Source organism: Poecilia mexicana, unplaced genomic scaffold (assembly GCF_051168715.1).
Source record: "Poecilia mexicana isolate PSO_F unplaced genomic scaffold, ASM5116871v1 scaffold_22, whole genome shotgun sequence".
NCBI lineage: Eukaryota > Metazoa > Chordata > Actinopteri > Cyprinodontiformes > Poeciliidae > Poecilia > Poecilia mexicana.
The window spans coordinates 458,956-477,687 of NW_028263391.1; the positions used below are offsets into that span (position 1 = coordinate 458,956).

An 18,732-nucleotide genomic window follows, 5' to 3' on the forward strand; every position below is an offset into this window, starting at 1 on the left:
CATTAATTTTTCAAAGAGTTATTGTAGATGGTGATGGCTGTTGGAAGGAAAGATCTTTTGCAGGGGTCTGTTAAGGGAATTTTCACAAATCAGGAAAAGGTTTCACAAATCACAAACATGGTTATAAATATTCTATTATTAGAGCAGAATAATTTCGTTCACGTTTGAAGAGTCTAGGTCTTGTAAATTTGGAATTACAGCAGTTCTCGTGTGACCGAGATAAAAAAAAAAGTGGTGATATCGCACTTTTTGGAAGTTTCACAAATCAGAAAAAACAAATCCCAAACATGGTTATAAATATTCTGCTATTAGAGCAGAATAATCTAGTCCAGGTTTCAAGTCTCTAGGTGTAGTAGTTTTTAAAGTAGAGTTGATTAAAGATGCGGAAAGTAGTGAAAAATTAAGTGGAATAGCCCTTTAGCTATTGGAAGCTGGAATTGGAAACCAACTTCAGCTTCTTAATTGAAGGCACGTAAAACCAACGCCTACCAGGAACAGCAACCAGTAGCCAAAAATATAGGATTTTAGCCCCTAGAGCAGGGGTGTCAAACTCCAGTCCTCAAGGGCCGCTGTCCTGCAACTTTTAGATGTGCCTCTGCTGCACCACACCTGAAAAGAATAATCAGGTCATTAGCAGGGCTCAGGAGAACCGATCTACACAGGGAGGAGGTAATTAAGCCATTTTATTCCACTGTTTTTTACCTGTGGCACATCTAAACACTGCAGGACAGCGGCCCTTGAGGACTGGAGTTTGACACCCCTGCCCTAGAGTTATGATTTATCATTTAAGGATCAGGTCTTTATAACAACTAACATGATCTCGGTCTCAGAACAGCTTCCGCGCCAATAATTGCACAAAAGCCTGAGCTGCTACCTCGGTTTGGGGAAACAAAACCAGGCTGTTAAACAGTTACTTTAATCACAAGAAATTCAACTATATGGAAAGATACTAGCCCAACACTGTTAGCATGCAGAAGAACTAGCATAGCTCGGTAACACAGCTTACTCACCAAGATTGCTAGCTTGTGTTCAACATTAAATCGCTCAACATTAATAATCATAACATGGGGATAAATAGCTAAATGTGTTAATATAGATATCTCACTTACCGCTCCTCTGTCGCTGCCAGAAGCCAGGCTGACTCTTTCTCTTTCTTACTCTTTATTCAATGTCACATGCTGTTCTTATTTTCTTTTTTTCTTTAATTATGTAAAGCACCTTGAAATCCCCTGCTGCTGAAATGTTCTATACAGATAATTCATTGATTGATTAAACTGTCTGTGCTTCGTCATGGCTACAGCGCTGTTCGAATGGGTTGATGTGATTGGCTGAAGCAAGAAATTTATCTGATTGGTTGCTAATCATTCAATCAGATAGACCACATGTGTCAAACTCAAGGCCCTGGGACCAAATCTGGCCAGCCGTAGCTTTTTATGTGGCCATTTAGACTCCAAATTACATCAATAACTCCCTCCAGTTTTTCACAAATCCTCAAAATTAACATAAATCAGTAGATCTCCACATTTCTTCTTATTTTACTGAAATGTTTTCTAAAAAAAAAAAAAAAACAATGGGTGAAATTGATTGCTGCCTCAGCCTTACTTGATATCGAGTTATAGTACATGATCAATACGGCGACTAATAATAAATCACATTTAACATCATATATTAGTGCAAATATTGCAAAAAGTACCTAAAGTATTTCTAAATTAGTATCACAAAGTATGTAATTTTGGATACAAAAGAGAAAAAAAAACACAAAACAATCATAAAATCCCAAAGGGACAGCTACTGATTCATATTTTATCAATTCATTCTGGTGCGACCGGCCCTTTAAGAACATTCAGATTTTTGATATGGCCCAAAAATAAAACTGAGTTTCACAGCCCTGAGATAGACCATTTATTTTAAAAAGACATTTGTGTATTGAGATGTCAAGGGAGTCTCAAATTCACACACAAATGCAGTGAAATTCACAGGCCAGAAGTAGCTTGTAAATCAAGATGTGTTTGCATCAAAAATACAAGTGTGATCTGTGCATTTGTGAATTATGAGACTGTTTTAGCTCCATATACTAATGTAACACTACTGATAGCCCTCATTCTGAGATCCCAAGGCGTACCCAGGCCAGCCGAGAGACATAGTCCCTCCAGCGTGTCCCGGGTCCCTCCCGGTGGGATGTGCCTGGAACACCTCACCAGGGAGGCGTCCAGGAGGCATCCTGCCCGAGTCACCTCAACTGGCTCCTCCCGACGTGGAGGAGCAGCGACTCTACTCTGAGTCCCTCCCGGATGACTGAGCTTCTCACCTTTTCTCTAAGGGAGAGCCCAGCTACGCTGTGGAGGAAACCCATTTCGGCCGCTTGTATCCAGGACCTCGTTCTTTCGGTCATGACCCAAAGATCATGACCATAGATGAGGGTGGGAACGTAGATCGACCGATAAATCAAGAGCTTCGCTGTTTGACTCAGCTCTCTCTTCACCACAACGGACTGGTACAGCGCCCGCTTCACAGCAGATGCTGCACCAATCCAGGAAAAGCAGAGATGCGATCCTAAGGCCACCAAAAAGGATCCCCTCAACACCTCGGCTGTGCCTAGAAATTCTGTCCATGAAAGTAATCAACAGAATCGGTGACAAAGGGTAGCCTTGGTGGAGTCCAACTCTCACCAGAAATGAGCCTAACTTACTCCCGGCAATGCAGACCACACTCTGAGACCGGTTATACAGGGACCTGACAGCCCGTATCAAAGGGCCTGGTACCCCATACTCCTGGAGAACTCCCCACAGGGCTCCCCGAGGGACACCGTCAAGCGCCTTCTCCAAGTCCACAAAACACATGTAGACCGGTTGGGCGAACTCCCATGCACCCTCCAAGACCCTGCTGAGAGTGTAGAGCTGGTCCAGTGTTCCATGACCAGGACAAAAACCACACCTCCTGAATCCGAGGTTCGACTATCCGATGGACCCTGCTCTCCAGGATCCCTGAATAGACCTTACAAGGGAGGCTTAAGAGTGTGACTCGGCATCCGGCTCGGCATGTGGGAGCGGTGGTCTCTCATTTTTATTTTGTTTTGAAATCTGTGATATCTTCACCTTTAGAAGGAGTTCCATGAGCCTGATCAAAGAGTTCACTCGTTATGACACCAGGGGATAGCACTGCTCCCACTCATTTATTTCCTATGGAACTTTCATGGTGAGGCAACAGTAACTTGCCCTCCAGCTGAGCAAATTGTGGAAAAAAACAAACAAAAAAAACAAGCATACAACTTATACACATACAGCCGCCACGGCACCTGCCACTAAAGTTCCGCAACTTTGGTGACAGATGCCACGAACACTGTGACAATCTGTGGCAGGTGTATGTTATTTTTTTTTCTTTGGAATAAACTGATTTATTAAATATTCAGTATCCAATCTGGCAGATTGGTGGTGTCCATGGTGATTATTATGACAACATAGAAACTTTGGCTGAATTATTAGAAAGAACAGAAGCTGAAAACAAAGGTTTCAGGGAGTTGTTTTTGTCCTTTACCAAAACTTCTATGAAATGGGTTTTATCAAAATAATATTTTATTATAATGCGGACTAGCAATGCAACACAACAAATTTGAAAATTGTCATCACTATCACTTCTCGTGATAACCCCAGTGGCGGAAAATTGACTTTTTCCACCACTGTTCGCTCCCTGTGTCAAGATTGTGAAGTAAATGAATAAATTCACTCCGGTGCATTCGCTCAATGCACCGGAGTGAATCAGTGAGCCTCTTTAGGAGAAAGTGATAGAGACACACCAAAAATAAACAAGCAATTATTATCAACCTCATTTTATTTTTGAGCTCATTTTAATTTTTATTGAGAATAATTGAGTTATTGCTTACTTCAATAGACCTATTCCGAATTTAGTTTAATAAATTATAAATTAATAAAGGATTGTAGGAAGGCATACCCAATACCTGTATAGACCGCTAGAAAAAGTTATTGTTGATATTTAGAAATTTATTGTGCCCATATTGAGAAGTTTTTGAATGCCCTACAAAACATTACATTGCGCTCTCAGTGAATCACATAAATCTTCTGCATGTGGTCAGATATAAAAAAGGCCATCTGAATTTTGTTCGGTATGTATTGAACCAATAGGTAGAATTGAATATTTTGGCATGAATACATGTACTATTCCACCCCTACTTGTCATTGATTGTCTTCAAAGACTCATGACTATACAAGTCAGATTGAAACAATCTGTTGATGCAGAACAACCACATGCTGAAATTATACAGATAGTAATGAAACATGTAACCGATTTTTAAAATAACATGTTCATCTTTAATCTGCTACTCTATGTGTTTTGCTGTTCACAGCATCCCCTACAGTGCGAATTATCCATGCAGGTCAGGCCTGTAATGTGGAGGAAGAGCAACATAGCGAGAGGGTTTACATCATCCGAGAGGGAGAAACTCTGGAACTCCAGTGCCTTGTCACTGGACACCCTCGACCACAGGTAATTATGTTCTTGATGTAAATGTTGCTTTAAGTAAACTAAAATTTGGGGCACTTTTCAATGTCAATGTCAAATGTATTTATATAGCACATTACAAACAGATGTCAAACAGCTCCAAAGTGCTGTACAAAAACACTAATAAAGTAAGTTGATGAAAAGAAAAAGAGAAATAATACAAGAAAAAAGATCTATATATATTGTTAAATATATATTGTTTTCAGTTGTTTTGAGTGAATACGGTATGATCTGAGGAGATGGAAGGCAAAAGTAGTATTTGGGGTGCTGTGATGTGCAGGGGAAAAGCGCAACTCATGTCCTCATGTCGGTGGTCGCAGGTTCGATTTCCGGCCCAGCGACATTTGCCGCATGTTTTCCCCCTCTCTCATAGCCCGTGTTGAACTACTTCCAAATAAAGGCTACTGGAGCCAACAAAACCTTTAAAAAGAAAAGCAGCATTCGATGCATGAGTAGAACTTTCGGGTTTTATCAGTAAAAAATGACCAGTTTAATGCTGGAGTGTGACAAGTGGAATAACTGAATCAGCTTCTGTAATTAATGAGTCAGGTCAATCCTGAAGTTGCCAAGGAAGTTTGATCATAATATTACTTTTCATCTCTAAAACTTAATGTTGTAAGACTTGTTAAATTTGGACCTTTTTATCCATAGCAATGGATAACAATAAAAGGAGATTTGGGTAAGACTTTATTTGATGGGGTGTGAATAAGACTGACATGACACTGTCATAAACATGACATAACACCTGTCATGAACATAAGTCTTCATGAATATTTGTGATTGTTGTCTTAAAGTTTCATTCAGTAAATCAAGACACTGTTAATACAAAGTTGACATTATTCAAAATGTCTTTATTATGACAACTTGACATGAACCAAGAATCATAATATGTCGTAAATGTCATAATAGTCATAATGATTTAATTGTTATTACACTATCAAAAGCTTTATCAAAACAGTAGTTAATATTTCCACTACCTGAAATAAAGTGAAACAAGTAGGACCAACAATTAAGATTTCAGTAAGCTTTATTACACTGTCAAATGATTTAATAACAGTTATTAATCATTTCTTTTACATCGAGTAAATTGGAACAAGTAGCACCAGTTATGAAAATGTCATTAAGTGTCATTAAAGTGTCATTAATATTAACTCTTACCTCAAGTAAAGGGAAACTAGTAGCAACAATTTAACTTCTGGTCTCTATATTGTAAGGGTTGGGCTGGTCCTTTGTCCTTAGGAGCGTGGTCAATGGAGCTGCTTTGGTTCCAGCTGCTTGTTTATTTTTCTTTGGCGGAGCAGGTGTTGACGTTGAAGGTGGGTTTTGGCTCAGAGCCGGCCACACTGATTCATCCAGGTGACGGGTTCTCCCCGTTAGTCGTCTCATGGGATCTGCAGTGTGAGACTTTTGTTTTGGCTTGGCGCCCTGAGCGATCCAGGGTGAGCTGCTTGGTGCGGGGCATACAACCTCTCTGCAGCTGGAGGGTTTATTTTAGGCAGATCTGTAAAGATACTGTTGCCGTAATCAAATAAAAGCATGGGTGAGTTTCTCTAGATCAGGGGTCACTAACACAAGTGCCCGTGGGCACTCAGTCGCCTGAGGGAACATTGTTGAAAATAGCCATTGTCATTCAGGAACACTGCCAAAAAAATATTTAATTAAATGTTTTTACCTTGAAGTAATAACATTTGTTTATTTTTAGAATAAAAAAGTTAATTATAAAGATGTTTAAAATAAATTGCTTTATGTATAAAACTCTTTTCTAGGGTTAAAGTTCAGAATTATGCGCAGACGCCTGCAGGATGTTATCGGAGGGCAGCAGCGCCTGCTGCTATACGGCTGTTACCGCTCAAAATTACCAATAAGCCTAAGTCTTATTGGTAATTTTGCTTTTGTTTATTTGGTGGCTTTACACTTTTTCTGTGAGCTAAAAATGAATGAGCGGAGTTTGAACCTCCTGTAATTCTAAGAGTGGTCGTTTGGATCCTGGCTGAACATTTTACCGTGTTCTGACCATATGTATTCTTATTATTATTGTTATAAAGGTTGAGCCAAGAACATTTATATCTGTGTCAAACAAGTAGCCCTTCGTGTTACTTTGTAGCCATGAAGTAACTCCCAGACTCAAAAAGGTTGGTGACCCCTCCTCTAGAGCTTGTTAAAGGACATTAGTCCTTTAACAATGGAAATGTTCTTCAGGTGATTGAAGGTTGACTTTGTTTTTATGTGACTCTGAAGGTTTAAGTCTGAGTTCATCACTACACCAAGATTTCGGGCCTGATCACCAATGTTTAGCTGTAATAACTGAAGCTGTGCACTATGTATGTGTATATATGTTCCAAAATATATTTATTAAATAATCACCATCAGGGGCGCTGCCAGGAATCTTGGGCCCCCTGACAAAAAATTTGTTTGGGCCCCCCGCACAGCTGCTGTTACAATTTTTTGAGTCTATTTGACCCATAAAAAGAGTCACAATTTTAAAGGCTTGCATCTGCCTTGCTTTCTTTGGTTCAATACTGATACTAGCACAATATTTACTGCTCATGAATTTAACATCCAACAGTCCACATCCAGCAAGTTGGTTGCTTACATTTTTCCTATTAGTTTTAGATACTGAAATGTCTCTCCCAACAACAGTCAAAAGCAACGTGCAACTACACATAAAGCAATCCAGACTTCTCAAAAATGCTATGTAGTTGCATTTTATTCAAGCTGCAGTACAGAACTTTAATAAAAAATATGTTTTCTCCATATTTGTTAAAGCTGTCATGATGTCATAGCAGATTGTTATTAGACAAATAATCTGTGAAAACAATTAGTCTCCTCCATCTCCTTCCTGAATTACTATTACTGGTTAAAGTAATGCACCGTTCTGACCAAAATAACCAATCAGAACTAGTAGGACGTTCTTAGTGCTCAGTGATTCTTGAGAATAGAGACAAAACAGGTCTTATGGATAAAGCACAAAATTTGAATAAAATATACACAAAATATAATTTTTTCAAATATCTGACACAACTAATCTGGGTCATGTGAGCACAGCAATGTATATTTTCCAGGTATATGCTGAATATTTTTTATTTTAAACATTGTAGTTGGTGGATGATGCCTGTAAAAGCCCTTGTCCAGGAGCAGAACTCAGTACATTATAATAGTTTAAAATAATTAAAGAAATACTAAAATTATATATTGTGACAATTAAGTATAAGTAGTCATATAAATAAATATAGAGGTATCAATAAATTGAATTAAAAATCATTTTTATATATTTTCCAACTCCATTGAAATTTGTCCCTAGTTTTTGTCAACACTGTCAGAAATGAAAATAATGTAAAAAAATCAGGCATTATTTGGGGGCACCAGAACTTCTGAGGAACCCATGATCTCTTCCTTTCTCTTCCTTTGCTAACAGGGCTAGTTAGCTCTGGTTAGCTTAAGTTATTCTTTAGTTTTTTCTTCTGTTTTATTCCTAAGTTGCTTGTCACAACCATGATGTGTCAACTCCATAACTGACAATTTACAAAACCTTGATGAAATTTTGTGAAATAAAAGCTTAATTTTGGTTTACTGTAAAGATTTCATGGACCTGACGAGCTACAATATGGCCTCCTTCAGAATAACATCATATAAATTGAGGTAGTTTGGCATTTCGTCAACACCGTCAGATGTCAACTCCATCAGAGTTTCTCTGACTCTTTCAGTGAAATTGTTGTCAAATCTCACTGAAATGTGCAATTAATTCATTTTAATGTATTTTAAATAAATTGCATTACTTCACATGTCCAAAGTTTTTCATTTTATTCATTAGTTTGTCACCACTTTCAGTTCTGTGTCAACTCTGTCAGATGGCCTTTTTGTTTTTGGTTTTAAATAATATTTCTTTTGTTTCTTGAGAAGCATTTGTCTGTAAAATGAGTAAAAATATCACTAATAGGGTCATTAAAAATTATTTTTTATTTATTTTTGTCAGATGGTGATGACAACGTTCTAGGTCAGGTTGATTAAAAATTTAATATTTAAAAAGAATGTGGCAACTGGGAGCCTGTACCTTAGCATCTTCACATTTCCTAAACATTATTTGTCATATTTGCATACATAAGATTGAGAAATAACCAAAAAAAAAAATATGGAAAAATTAAAACCCATTTTGTCCCTATTTTCAAGAATCACTGTGCTGTCAATTAGCCTCATTCACTAAATGTGCTAATGGTGGAGAAACAACTTATCATTACAAGAAACTGTTTATTTGCTGTCATTGGTAGCTATGCATCCACAGTTTGAATCTGCACAGCTCTGTGCTATGCTAGCTGCAGCACGGCACAAATCGAGGGGGAGGAAGGATGAGCAGCACCACATGAAATTGTGATTGACAGCACTAAAACTCTCCTGCCACTAACTAGTTGTTTCTAGCATTGGGAGAAGGCAGAGGAAATAGATTTTTCACAGATTACCTCTCATACCATACTGTCACAACATAATGACAATTTCAACAAATATGTAAAAAAAATATTTATATAAAAGTTAGGGGTAGGGGTTAGGGTTAGTTAATTTCACTCGGGAGGATGGGTCAGGAGGGACGTGGGTTAGAACTGCTGCTGACTGACTCATCTGTTGTTAAGTGGTAAAAGGTACAAGTTAAATATATGAATATGTTGGTAATTTTTTCCTTAATTAATTAAATACTAGTGAACTGGAGGCAAACAGTAGTTTGTAGCTATGCTAACTATGCTAAATGGTTGATAATCTCACACAGTCTACCCACCTCTTGGAGAAAAACTGGGTTATAAATTTAACACTTGCCTTTTTTTCCTCTCTCCCTCTCTTTTTTGAAAACCTGATTTTATAACTTTTTTGAGCAGCATAGTAACTGCAATATATATATATATATATATATATATATATATATATATATATATATATATATATACACTGCTCAAAAAAATAAAGGGAACACTCAAATAACACATCCTAGATCTGAATGAATGAAATATTCTCATTGAATACTTTGTTCTGTACAAAGTTGAATGTGCTGACAACAAAATCACACAAAAATCATCAATGGAAATCAAATGTATTAACCAATGGAGGCCTGGATTTGGAGCCACACACAAAATTAAAGTGAAATGTTCCCTTTATTTTTTTGAGCAGTATATATATATATATATATATATATATATATATATATATATATATATATATATATATATGAATATGCACTTGTTTTCTTAGCATTTTTTGATATCTGAAAGCACTGCATCTTTTTCGTTATTTTGAACATTTCTCATTTTCTGCAAATAAATACAAAATATCGGAATTTTGTCAGTAGTTCATAGAATAACAATGTTCATTTTACTCAAACATATACCTATAAAAAGTAAAATCAGAGAAACTAATCATTTTGAGCGGTCTCTAATTTTTCCCAAAGCCATATCTCTGCTTTGTTCTTCAGGTGCGTTGGACTAAGACAGCAGGTGGCGCCTCGGATAGTCAAGGAAAGTTGTCGCTGAAAGGTGGAACTCTAAAAATTGAGAACATCAGTCGCCACCAGGGAGGGCGCTACTACTGCAAGGCTGAGAATGGACTGGGATTCCCAGCCATACGCTCCATACGAGTTGACGTCTACTGTAAGCACTCAAACTGAAAAAGGCCTATGTAGTTCTGAATAAATTCAATGTTTACTGTCAAACAAACAGTTTAGTCAAAATATTTTTAAGACTTCGGATAACTGAGCCTCATACAGTGCCTATAAAATTCCTCGGGATGTCTAACCTTTTCATTGATCTTAGAATTAATTATAATCAAGAAACAGTGGCTCTTATTTTTATTTATTTATTTATTTACTTATTTTTACTGATATTTACAAAAAAAACTTGCTCAAAGTGAAAACTGATTTCTTAGTTTTTTTTTCCCCAAACATTTATTGAAGTGTTTTGTTCTTTATACACAAACATAAAGGCACACACCGTAACAGGCTTAACTAAAAATTTAAATAAATAAATAAAGGTATAGGAAATATATATATGCACAACATAGGAAATGACTGCAAGAAAGTTAAGGTTGTGTAGTTAAAATCTGATGTTAGTAACTACTTTAAATGATGCTGGACAACATGGAAAATATATTCACTAAGATCAAATCTAATTTGGATGATTGGAGCAAGCTGCATTTGACATTTTATGGGGTAATAAAGGTGAGTGTAGCTCATTAGATTCATTATTATACTGGAATGATACTAATATATATTCCCCCATATTGGTATCATTCCGAACATTTTCTTCGTAAAGGTGGTAGGTACCATATTAGCATTAGTAGATTGTGTCAACCTATAAAGGAATGAGAACTAGCCCTACCAACATATAACATTATACTGTCTAAGCTATGCAAACATTGGGAAGAGACAAAAACAGGCTTAGACTGAGTTTTAATTGATCAAGAATTTACCTCTACATTCATCTCTTTTGAGATTTTGTTTTTTTACAAAAATTAGGAAGCTATAGGAAAAATCTGAATAATCATAAGGTAGTAGAAGATATAGCAAGAGGTACACAAGAAATTTAATATCTCCCCTCATTTCCAAAATTATTCATCCCTGTGGCACAACCCAAAAATCTAAATTGGCAAACAATTTATTAGCCACAGTAAATATAAGAACAATTGGTGATCTATATGAAGAGGACATATTTATGTCACATAATGGCTTAACTGAAAAATTTAAGCTGGGGAGAAGCAGTCACTTCTGGAGATATTTACAAATTAGAAATTGCATAAAAGTCAAAATGGACAAAAAACCCATAGAATTTCCTGGGATTGACACCTTTACTTAGCAAGACATCAGGATGGCTTAATGTGTGCCCATTGGTTAAAAACAGTATTTGTATAACTATAAAAAAAATATGGCAAACAAATCTTGATTGTACTTTTGATGTAGGACCCTCGGACTCAAGTATTTCTGAGAACGGGCTATGTATCAGGAAGGCCAAAGGCATATTTATTCAGATATAGCAACTATCGAAAATTAGACTTCATAAAATGGGCTTGGGTAAAATTGAACTTTGTTGAAAATGTCAAGAAGCAAAGAGTTCTCTCTTGCATTTTTTGTGGGGGTGTCCAAAAGTCTCACCAACAGGATCGTGTGATATATACAGTACACTAAAATAACGATAGAAATGAGGCCTACGATAGAGATCTGCAGTCTATCAGCTAACCGCAGTACTGATGATGTAACCAACTGCATCAAAACAGAGCAAGCTAAGAGCAGCATGGCTAAGAGCGGAAATGAAGAGCTAGTTAAAAAGGCAGGTATAATTATTCATGTATAAACATGAATAATCTGGATCTTGTTCAGGTTCCACCTCTGGAAATGTTAGGGCAATACTTGGGAGGAGCACGACAGATGTCACGGTTGGAAAAGCAGGAAAGCAAGAGGTAAAAGTGCAGGCAAAGTCAGTGTGAAACTGCCAGGACACGTATGAGGTAAAGCTCAATGAGTCCAATGGACCCTGTCTCTTAACCCTCCTGCAGTCTTACAGTGGTGCTCAGGAGCAAGGAGCAAGGTAAATGTCATGGTTGGACAGCAAGGAAGCGCCATGGGTGACGGTCTGACGGTCTTTCAGAAACCACAAAAAGAAAAGTGTGTAAAACACACCCGTGCAGGACAGCGCACAAAATAAAAAACTTGTGGGGCTTGAATGACCCCGTTTCTAAAGACTATGGGGGGTAAACAGTCTGACCAGTCCATTGTAAGTTTTATACAAATTGTGATATATATCGTTAGTGCCACCTATCACAATAATATTGTGATATGCATTTTATGTCATGTCGCACATCACTGCTCCCCAGTATGAAAGAGTGTACCACCATTTATGAGGGGTTGGCTAAATTTTAAAGTACATGAATCACCAAGACTGTACTTGTTGGGGGACAGAAGTGAGGTGCTACACTTGGATAAAACGGCTCTTAGAGTTTAAATACTGAACTTGTGATCGCCTTATTTTAATACTATAGAAAGAAACTTGAGTTCCAACCCTCAAGTTGGAGAGAAAGTGTGATGGAAAATGTTGGCTGCGAGAAGATGTTTGGAAGATTAAAAGGCAGAAAGAGGTCGTAATGGAACAATGGGACAGTTTTCATTACATCTACAACATAACAGTTAATTGCACCACAAGAAGCATCTTGTGGTGCAATTTTTAATTCATGACTATGTTTTTGTCCCTCACTGTTTTATGTTGTTTATGTTAGTTGTTTTGGATTCTTTGAGTGTTTTGAAATTTAATAAAAACTTTAATTACAAAAAATAACTTTTATTGTGAAGGTTTGATATCTTAGCTATATAATGCAATGCCTGGAATTAAAAAAACTTTCAAAGTCATAATTATGACTCATAATTATGAGATTGAAAGTCATAATTTCGAATTTCAAAGTCATAATTATGACTTTGAAAGTCGAAATTAGTCTTTAATCGAAGTTGGTCTTTTATTTTTTCTTTCATGGTGGAAATGGGCTTCCATACTGAGTAACTGAAACAATTGAAAAATAAAGTTTTCTTTAATAGTCTTCCCTCTTCATCCTTTAGCTATTCACCACATCTCTTTATCCAACATCCTGTCCCCTCAGACTTGGATAAACCAGTTATCACTGTGCATCAGAGTGATGACGAAGCAAAGGAACAGTTCTACTTTGAACGTACCGTCTTTCTTCGTTGTGCTGCCAACTCGAACCCTCCTGTCCACTACACCTGGACAAGAGACAGAGAGGTGCTGGCGCAGGGCTCTGACTCAGGGGTGGAGATATACAAGCCATTTTTCACACAGGTAAGGAGCCAAGATTACATATCATCTAAACTCCAAGCCAATATCAAAATTAACTTTTAACATATCAAAATTAAGCCACTAGTTAAAGTAGCTTAAGACTTACACAGAAATATATATATATATATATATATATATACCGTATTTTCCGCACTATAAGGTGCACCGGATTATAAGGCACACCTTCAGTGAATGGCATATTTTAAAACTTTTTTCATATATAAGGCGCACCGCATTATAAGGCGCATAGAATAGACGCTAGAGTAGAAGCTGGAGTTCATCTAGTGCATGAACTCCATCTAGTGCAGCTCCACTAGATGGAGCTGCACTAAAGGGAATGTCAACAAAACAGTCTGACTCTGGTCGGCGAGGAGAGCCTTCCGCGACTGGGCCGGGGCGTGGCCGGACGATGGTCACCCTTCTCCGTTCGCACACAGCATGGTCGTGGAGAATGTGGTCCTAAGTGACCTGCAGATGACCTGATTATAGACGGTCGGTAGGTAGATAGGTCAGTCAAACTTTATTTGACTTTACAGACCAGCGTTCTGACAACTATCCCAGCATGCAACGCGCGCTTCTTCTACAGGCAAAAATGAAATCAGCAGCTGCTTACCGTAGTTGCTAGACCTGTTGTGGCTCAATACTGGTCCATATATAAGGCACACCGGATTATAAGGCGCACTGTCAGCTTTTGAGGAAAATGAAGGTTTTTAGGTGCGCCTTATAGTGCGGAAAATACGGCATATATATATATGGTCTTTAAATGTCATTTAACATGTCAGTAATATTATGAAGATTACTTTTTTGCACCATCATATCCTGATGGATATGATAAAATTATTACAATTTTATTGTAATAAAATTACAATAAAATGTAATTTTATTGTGCTTTTTCCTAAAATATTTTATGTCACATTACTCTGAATAAGATCCCAAGATAGTTAATTGGCTTTCCCCGTGTGGCCTTGGAAGTGCTGCATATTTCCAATTTCCTTGAAGATATGTAAACACAACGCTCTTTCCCGCCTCACCCCGTCCTGTATCCATGGAGCTGTGGAGCTGAGCGCTCCTAAGGACATCATTCCTCTATAACAAACACCTTTATCAGACTTTGCCGGGAGGTTGAGCAACGTGGTTTCATGGTCTTTGATGTCACCGCCTTCACTCATGTCTTTGTTTTGCCCCTTTGTTTTGTCTGAATGCCCTAATGTGTCCTTTCCTCTTTTTGGTTTTCTTTCTTTCTTTCTTTCTTTCTTTCTTTCTTTCTTTCTTTCTTTCTTTCTTTCTTTCTTTCTTTCTTTCTTTCTTTCTTTCCTTTGGTGTGTTATTTTGTTTGTATTTCCTGTTAATTCATGTAAAGCACTTTGAATTGCCTTGTTGCTGAAAATGTGCTATATAAATAAAATTACCTTACCTTACTCTGCCATTTTCCTACTCAAACCATGGCTTCGGATTTGGAGGGACTGATTCTCATCCTGGCCACTTCACACTTGCCTGCGAACCGCTCCAGCGAGAGCCGTAGATCACGACCTGATGAAGCCAATAGGACCACATCATCAGCAAAAAGCAGAGATGCGATCCTAAGGCCACCAAAATGGATCCCCTCAACTCCCTGGTTGTGCCTAAAAATTATGTTCATAAACATTATGAACAGATTCAATGCGGTTTCCCTGCTTGAATAGGAGGCCACCACCCCGATCTGTCAATCTAGGGAAACTCTTGCAGAGTGAGGTCAACCAACACGACCCTACAACATCTAGAGCCTTAAGGAATCTCATCCTCCCTGGAGCCTTGACATCAAGGTGTCATGGGGTGTAGGTTTTTGGTTGGACCAAAAAACAGACTTCACCGGGGGATGTAGATCATCTTTGGGTACTTAATGAAAAAATGCAGAAAAAACAAGAAGTGCAAACAAGATTGAAGATGGAGGCATGGAACATGACCCACTTGGACTCAGTTGCCCCTTTTCCACTGACTCTAATGACCCTACTTGGCCTGCTTTGTGAGCTTTTCCCACTAGAGTTTTTTCTAGCCCAGTACCTGCTTTTTCAGTCCCATTTCTGGAGCATGGTTGGTCAGGGTCAATTAGGTAGTTTAATATGATGTAAACATACTGCTGTTCACTGATTGGCTGTGCGCGTGGTCAGACATACAATGAAAGAGTTAAAAACAAACACCACCACTCACTACATGAGGGAATTGATGGAGTCCTCAGAGGTTACAAGCAAGCGGTGAACAATGAGATGCTGGCTTTTCTGTGCATTGGACTTCAATATTCATCAGCAATGCGGAATGAGCTCTGTAAATCAACGTAGCGGAGTGAATAGAAAGCCTGCTTAGCCGCACCAGAGCCCTGACCCAGCCTTTGGTGCACCTGACTCAGATGCATGCTTACACTGCTGCTGTCCACCCAGCACATTCAGGTGAGCAGTGTGCAGATATATCTGTCTGGTTTTTAGTATATGTTATGATTGCTTACATGCAGTCATGGAAAACATCAAAAATACGACACTGTTGTATTTTTATTGTGCAAACATGCAGGTTTTGTGCAGTTCTAAAGCCCAGTTACACATTCCTTATGATTAGAGAGTGCTGTTTATAATTACTCCACAGTATTTTTTATACTTTGTCTTTACGTTGTCTTTTTTGTATAGCGTGTTACCCTTAATTTCGTTTTTATATATTTTATCTTTCAATGAATATACATGCTTTGATTGTTTATTTTGCTGGTGTTGCACCAGAGGTGTCTCATTGTAGGACAATAAAGAATATTTCTATTCTGTTATATTCTATTCTTTTAAAATGGCTATATATCAGTTCTCTGGTTAAACGGTTATAAACTATTAATTTTATTAGTTTTACAGGACATTAAAATGAACAAGAAACTTGAAGAAAATGAGAGTGATATTTTATCAATCGTGCTATGTCTGTATGGATCTAAACCTAACAATAAGTAATTATTCACGTTTTGTCTTTAATAGTTGTGAGACGTCTAGTTATTTATAATTGTGTCTGTGAATGACAAAAACTCTGTATGCATACATATAAAGTTATACATATAAAGTCATGTCTATTACTTTAAATAATTATTTTTGTGTATATTACTTCCACATTAGTATGTCTGTGTTATTAATCTACATATGTGCTGTAACATCTGATTACTTTCCCCAGGGAGCAGAAGAACATGGATGGCATGTTCCCTCTTCTTCTGCTTTGAACAATGGTGAACGATGAGGAGAACCATCAGAACAACTGGATCTCCTTCAGGAGGAAGCAGCTACCAGCACTGCCACAAGCAGAGAGATGGTACACCTCCGAGTTGAGGCAAACTAAAGAAGAAAAATAAATGATTTTGTGCTCTCAAACAAAGCAGTATCTTTTTTTATACTCACTCCACACCTTGTACATATGCAGTAGTTTGTATAGTATTGTAATCCTAAGTATAATCCTCCCCCAAAATGTGAGGAACTTTAGACACTGTGGAAAAATGTAATACATGTAATTCATTGACACCTGCCATTGTAGATTTCCATTGAAGTCATCCAAAAGTCAACAGATTATGAATAATGTGTTCACTTTATTGTTTGGTTTGCTTCAGCAAACCAAACATTTCGACAAATGTTAGGGTTGGTAGTAACAAGAACCCAAAATAGTCATGTCATTGTTCAAAATGTCTTGGTACGCTGAAACACTAAGAGTTCCATTCACTGGAACTAAGGGGCCAAGCCATCTCCTGAAAAACATCCCCACACCATAATCCTCCCTCCACCAAACTTTACACTTGGCACAGTGCAATTAGAGTACCGTTCTCCTGGCAGCTGCCAAACCCAGATTCATCCATCAGATTGCCAGATGGAGAAGCACAATTCGTCACTCCAGAGAACGTGCATCCACTGCTCTAGAGTCCAGTGACAACGACTTTACTCCACTGCATCCGACGCTTTGCATTGCATTCCTCACCCATTCCTCCAATTATATCCTGTTGATTCTTTACTGTTTCTTTCCCTGGGTTCCTGTTTTGTTCTACTGTGGCTCCTGTGTTCCCCGTGGTCTTTGTAAGCCTTTTATTCATGTTTTTTTTTTTTTCATTAAATCCCCAAAATCTATGTGACACTTTTCCTTCCTGCTGCTTTTCGGTCCACTTTAAAACTCACACAACTTGACACATTTCCCATGGATGTTCTTGTATCACCTCTGTGATTTGAGCTGAGAAGGGATGCAAGCAGTGTAAATTAAGGTCCTCCAGAATGGCTGTGGTCTGCCTGCAAAGTGCTAGCGAAGCAGACTGGAACGAGATGGAGTGGAAGTTAGGGGTTAGATCCATGGGGATCATTTTGCTTAAGGGCTCCTGGAGGCTTGGGCCGGCCCTGATATGTTGTGACTAAGGCCCTGTTTACACGACAATGATCCAACGAAAATGGAATTTTTGTTTCGTTTCTATTAAACCGTTTACATCAGTGTTTCTCAACCTTTTTTGGGCCAGCGCCCCCCACCAAAAAGATTTGCAGGCTACTTTCCACTGACCATTATTTTATCATTAATATTACTATCACTATTGTAGATGTTTTGATTTTTATGCTTGTTTATGTATTTATAAACAAAATAATTTCCCAGAGAACAAAAAAGCCATGTGAATAGTAATTATTTTCACAGGCGTCTACGAAAAATGCAATGAACATTCAAGTTAAAATCGGTAGGCCTAACAGCAGCCAATCAGAGGAAAAAATATTCTTATTCTTTGCCATTTTCTAGTTGTTAAATATTCCACAAAATGATCAGATAAAAGATGTTCAACATGCCAGTTTAAACTTTGATCTATTTCCAAAATGACTGAGCTCTGCAACATTACAACATGGATAGAACTGTAACTACATTAATCATAGCTCTTCTTCTCTTCAGTGTTTCTGTTTCTGGTGGTGCAGCTCTGTGCTGCCTTCAGGAGAATGGGACATCAGAGTATCATCCATAAAACTTCACCCACATGGCATTTACTGTGCAAACCAGAGCTTTCAGTGGAAAAACAAAAGTTCCAGGTCCTTTAATGCCATAGAAATATGAGACAGAAACATGGATTACATCTTTATATAGACCTGTCTATTGATTTATAGATGAATAGTTTTACTGGACAGATATTACAAAGAACAAATCTGGTTCTTAATCAAATCTAATTAAAAACATGAATAAGTGATAAGTTATTTACTGTTATGATCTGTAAGATATATTTATTCTCAGTACTAGATGTGGTCTCACCAAACCCATGACATTTCAACAATATTAATTTACTTTTTATCTGGAAATAGTGTCTTTGTTCTTGCCATACAGTCCTCTGTATTAATTATTGCTCGAAAGGTCTTGCCATACCAGTTTATTCCTCTGTATTTACTTTAGTTTCTTAGTTTATTCTTGC

The 18,732-nt window shown here is 37.7% G+C and overlaps 1 protein-coding gene across 1 annotated transcript in view; it reads left to right on the plus strand.

Moving 5' to 3' along the window:
* Window positions 1–18,732, plus strand: part of LOC106932337 (MAM domain-containing glycosylphosphatidylinositol anchor protein 2-like) — a 331,489-nt gene that overhangs the window by 23,575 nt on the left and 289,182 nt on the right. The window contains exons 2-4 of the mRNA XM_088002677.1: window positions 4,361–4,500; window positions 9,968–10,142; window positions 13,132–13,328. Of these exons, the coding sequence (XP_087858803.1) occupies window positions 4,361–4,500; window positions 9,968–10,142; window positions 13,132–13,328 (512 nt within the window). The remainder of the gene's footprint in view (window positions 1–4,360; window positions 4,501–9,967; window positions 10,143–13,131; window positions 13,329–18,732) is intronic.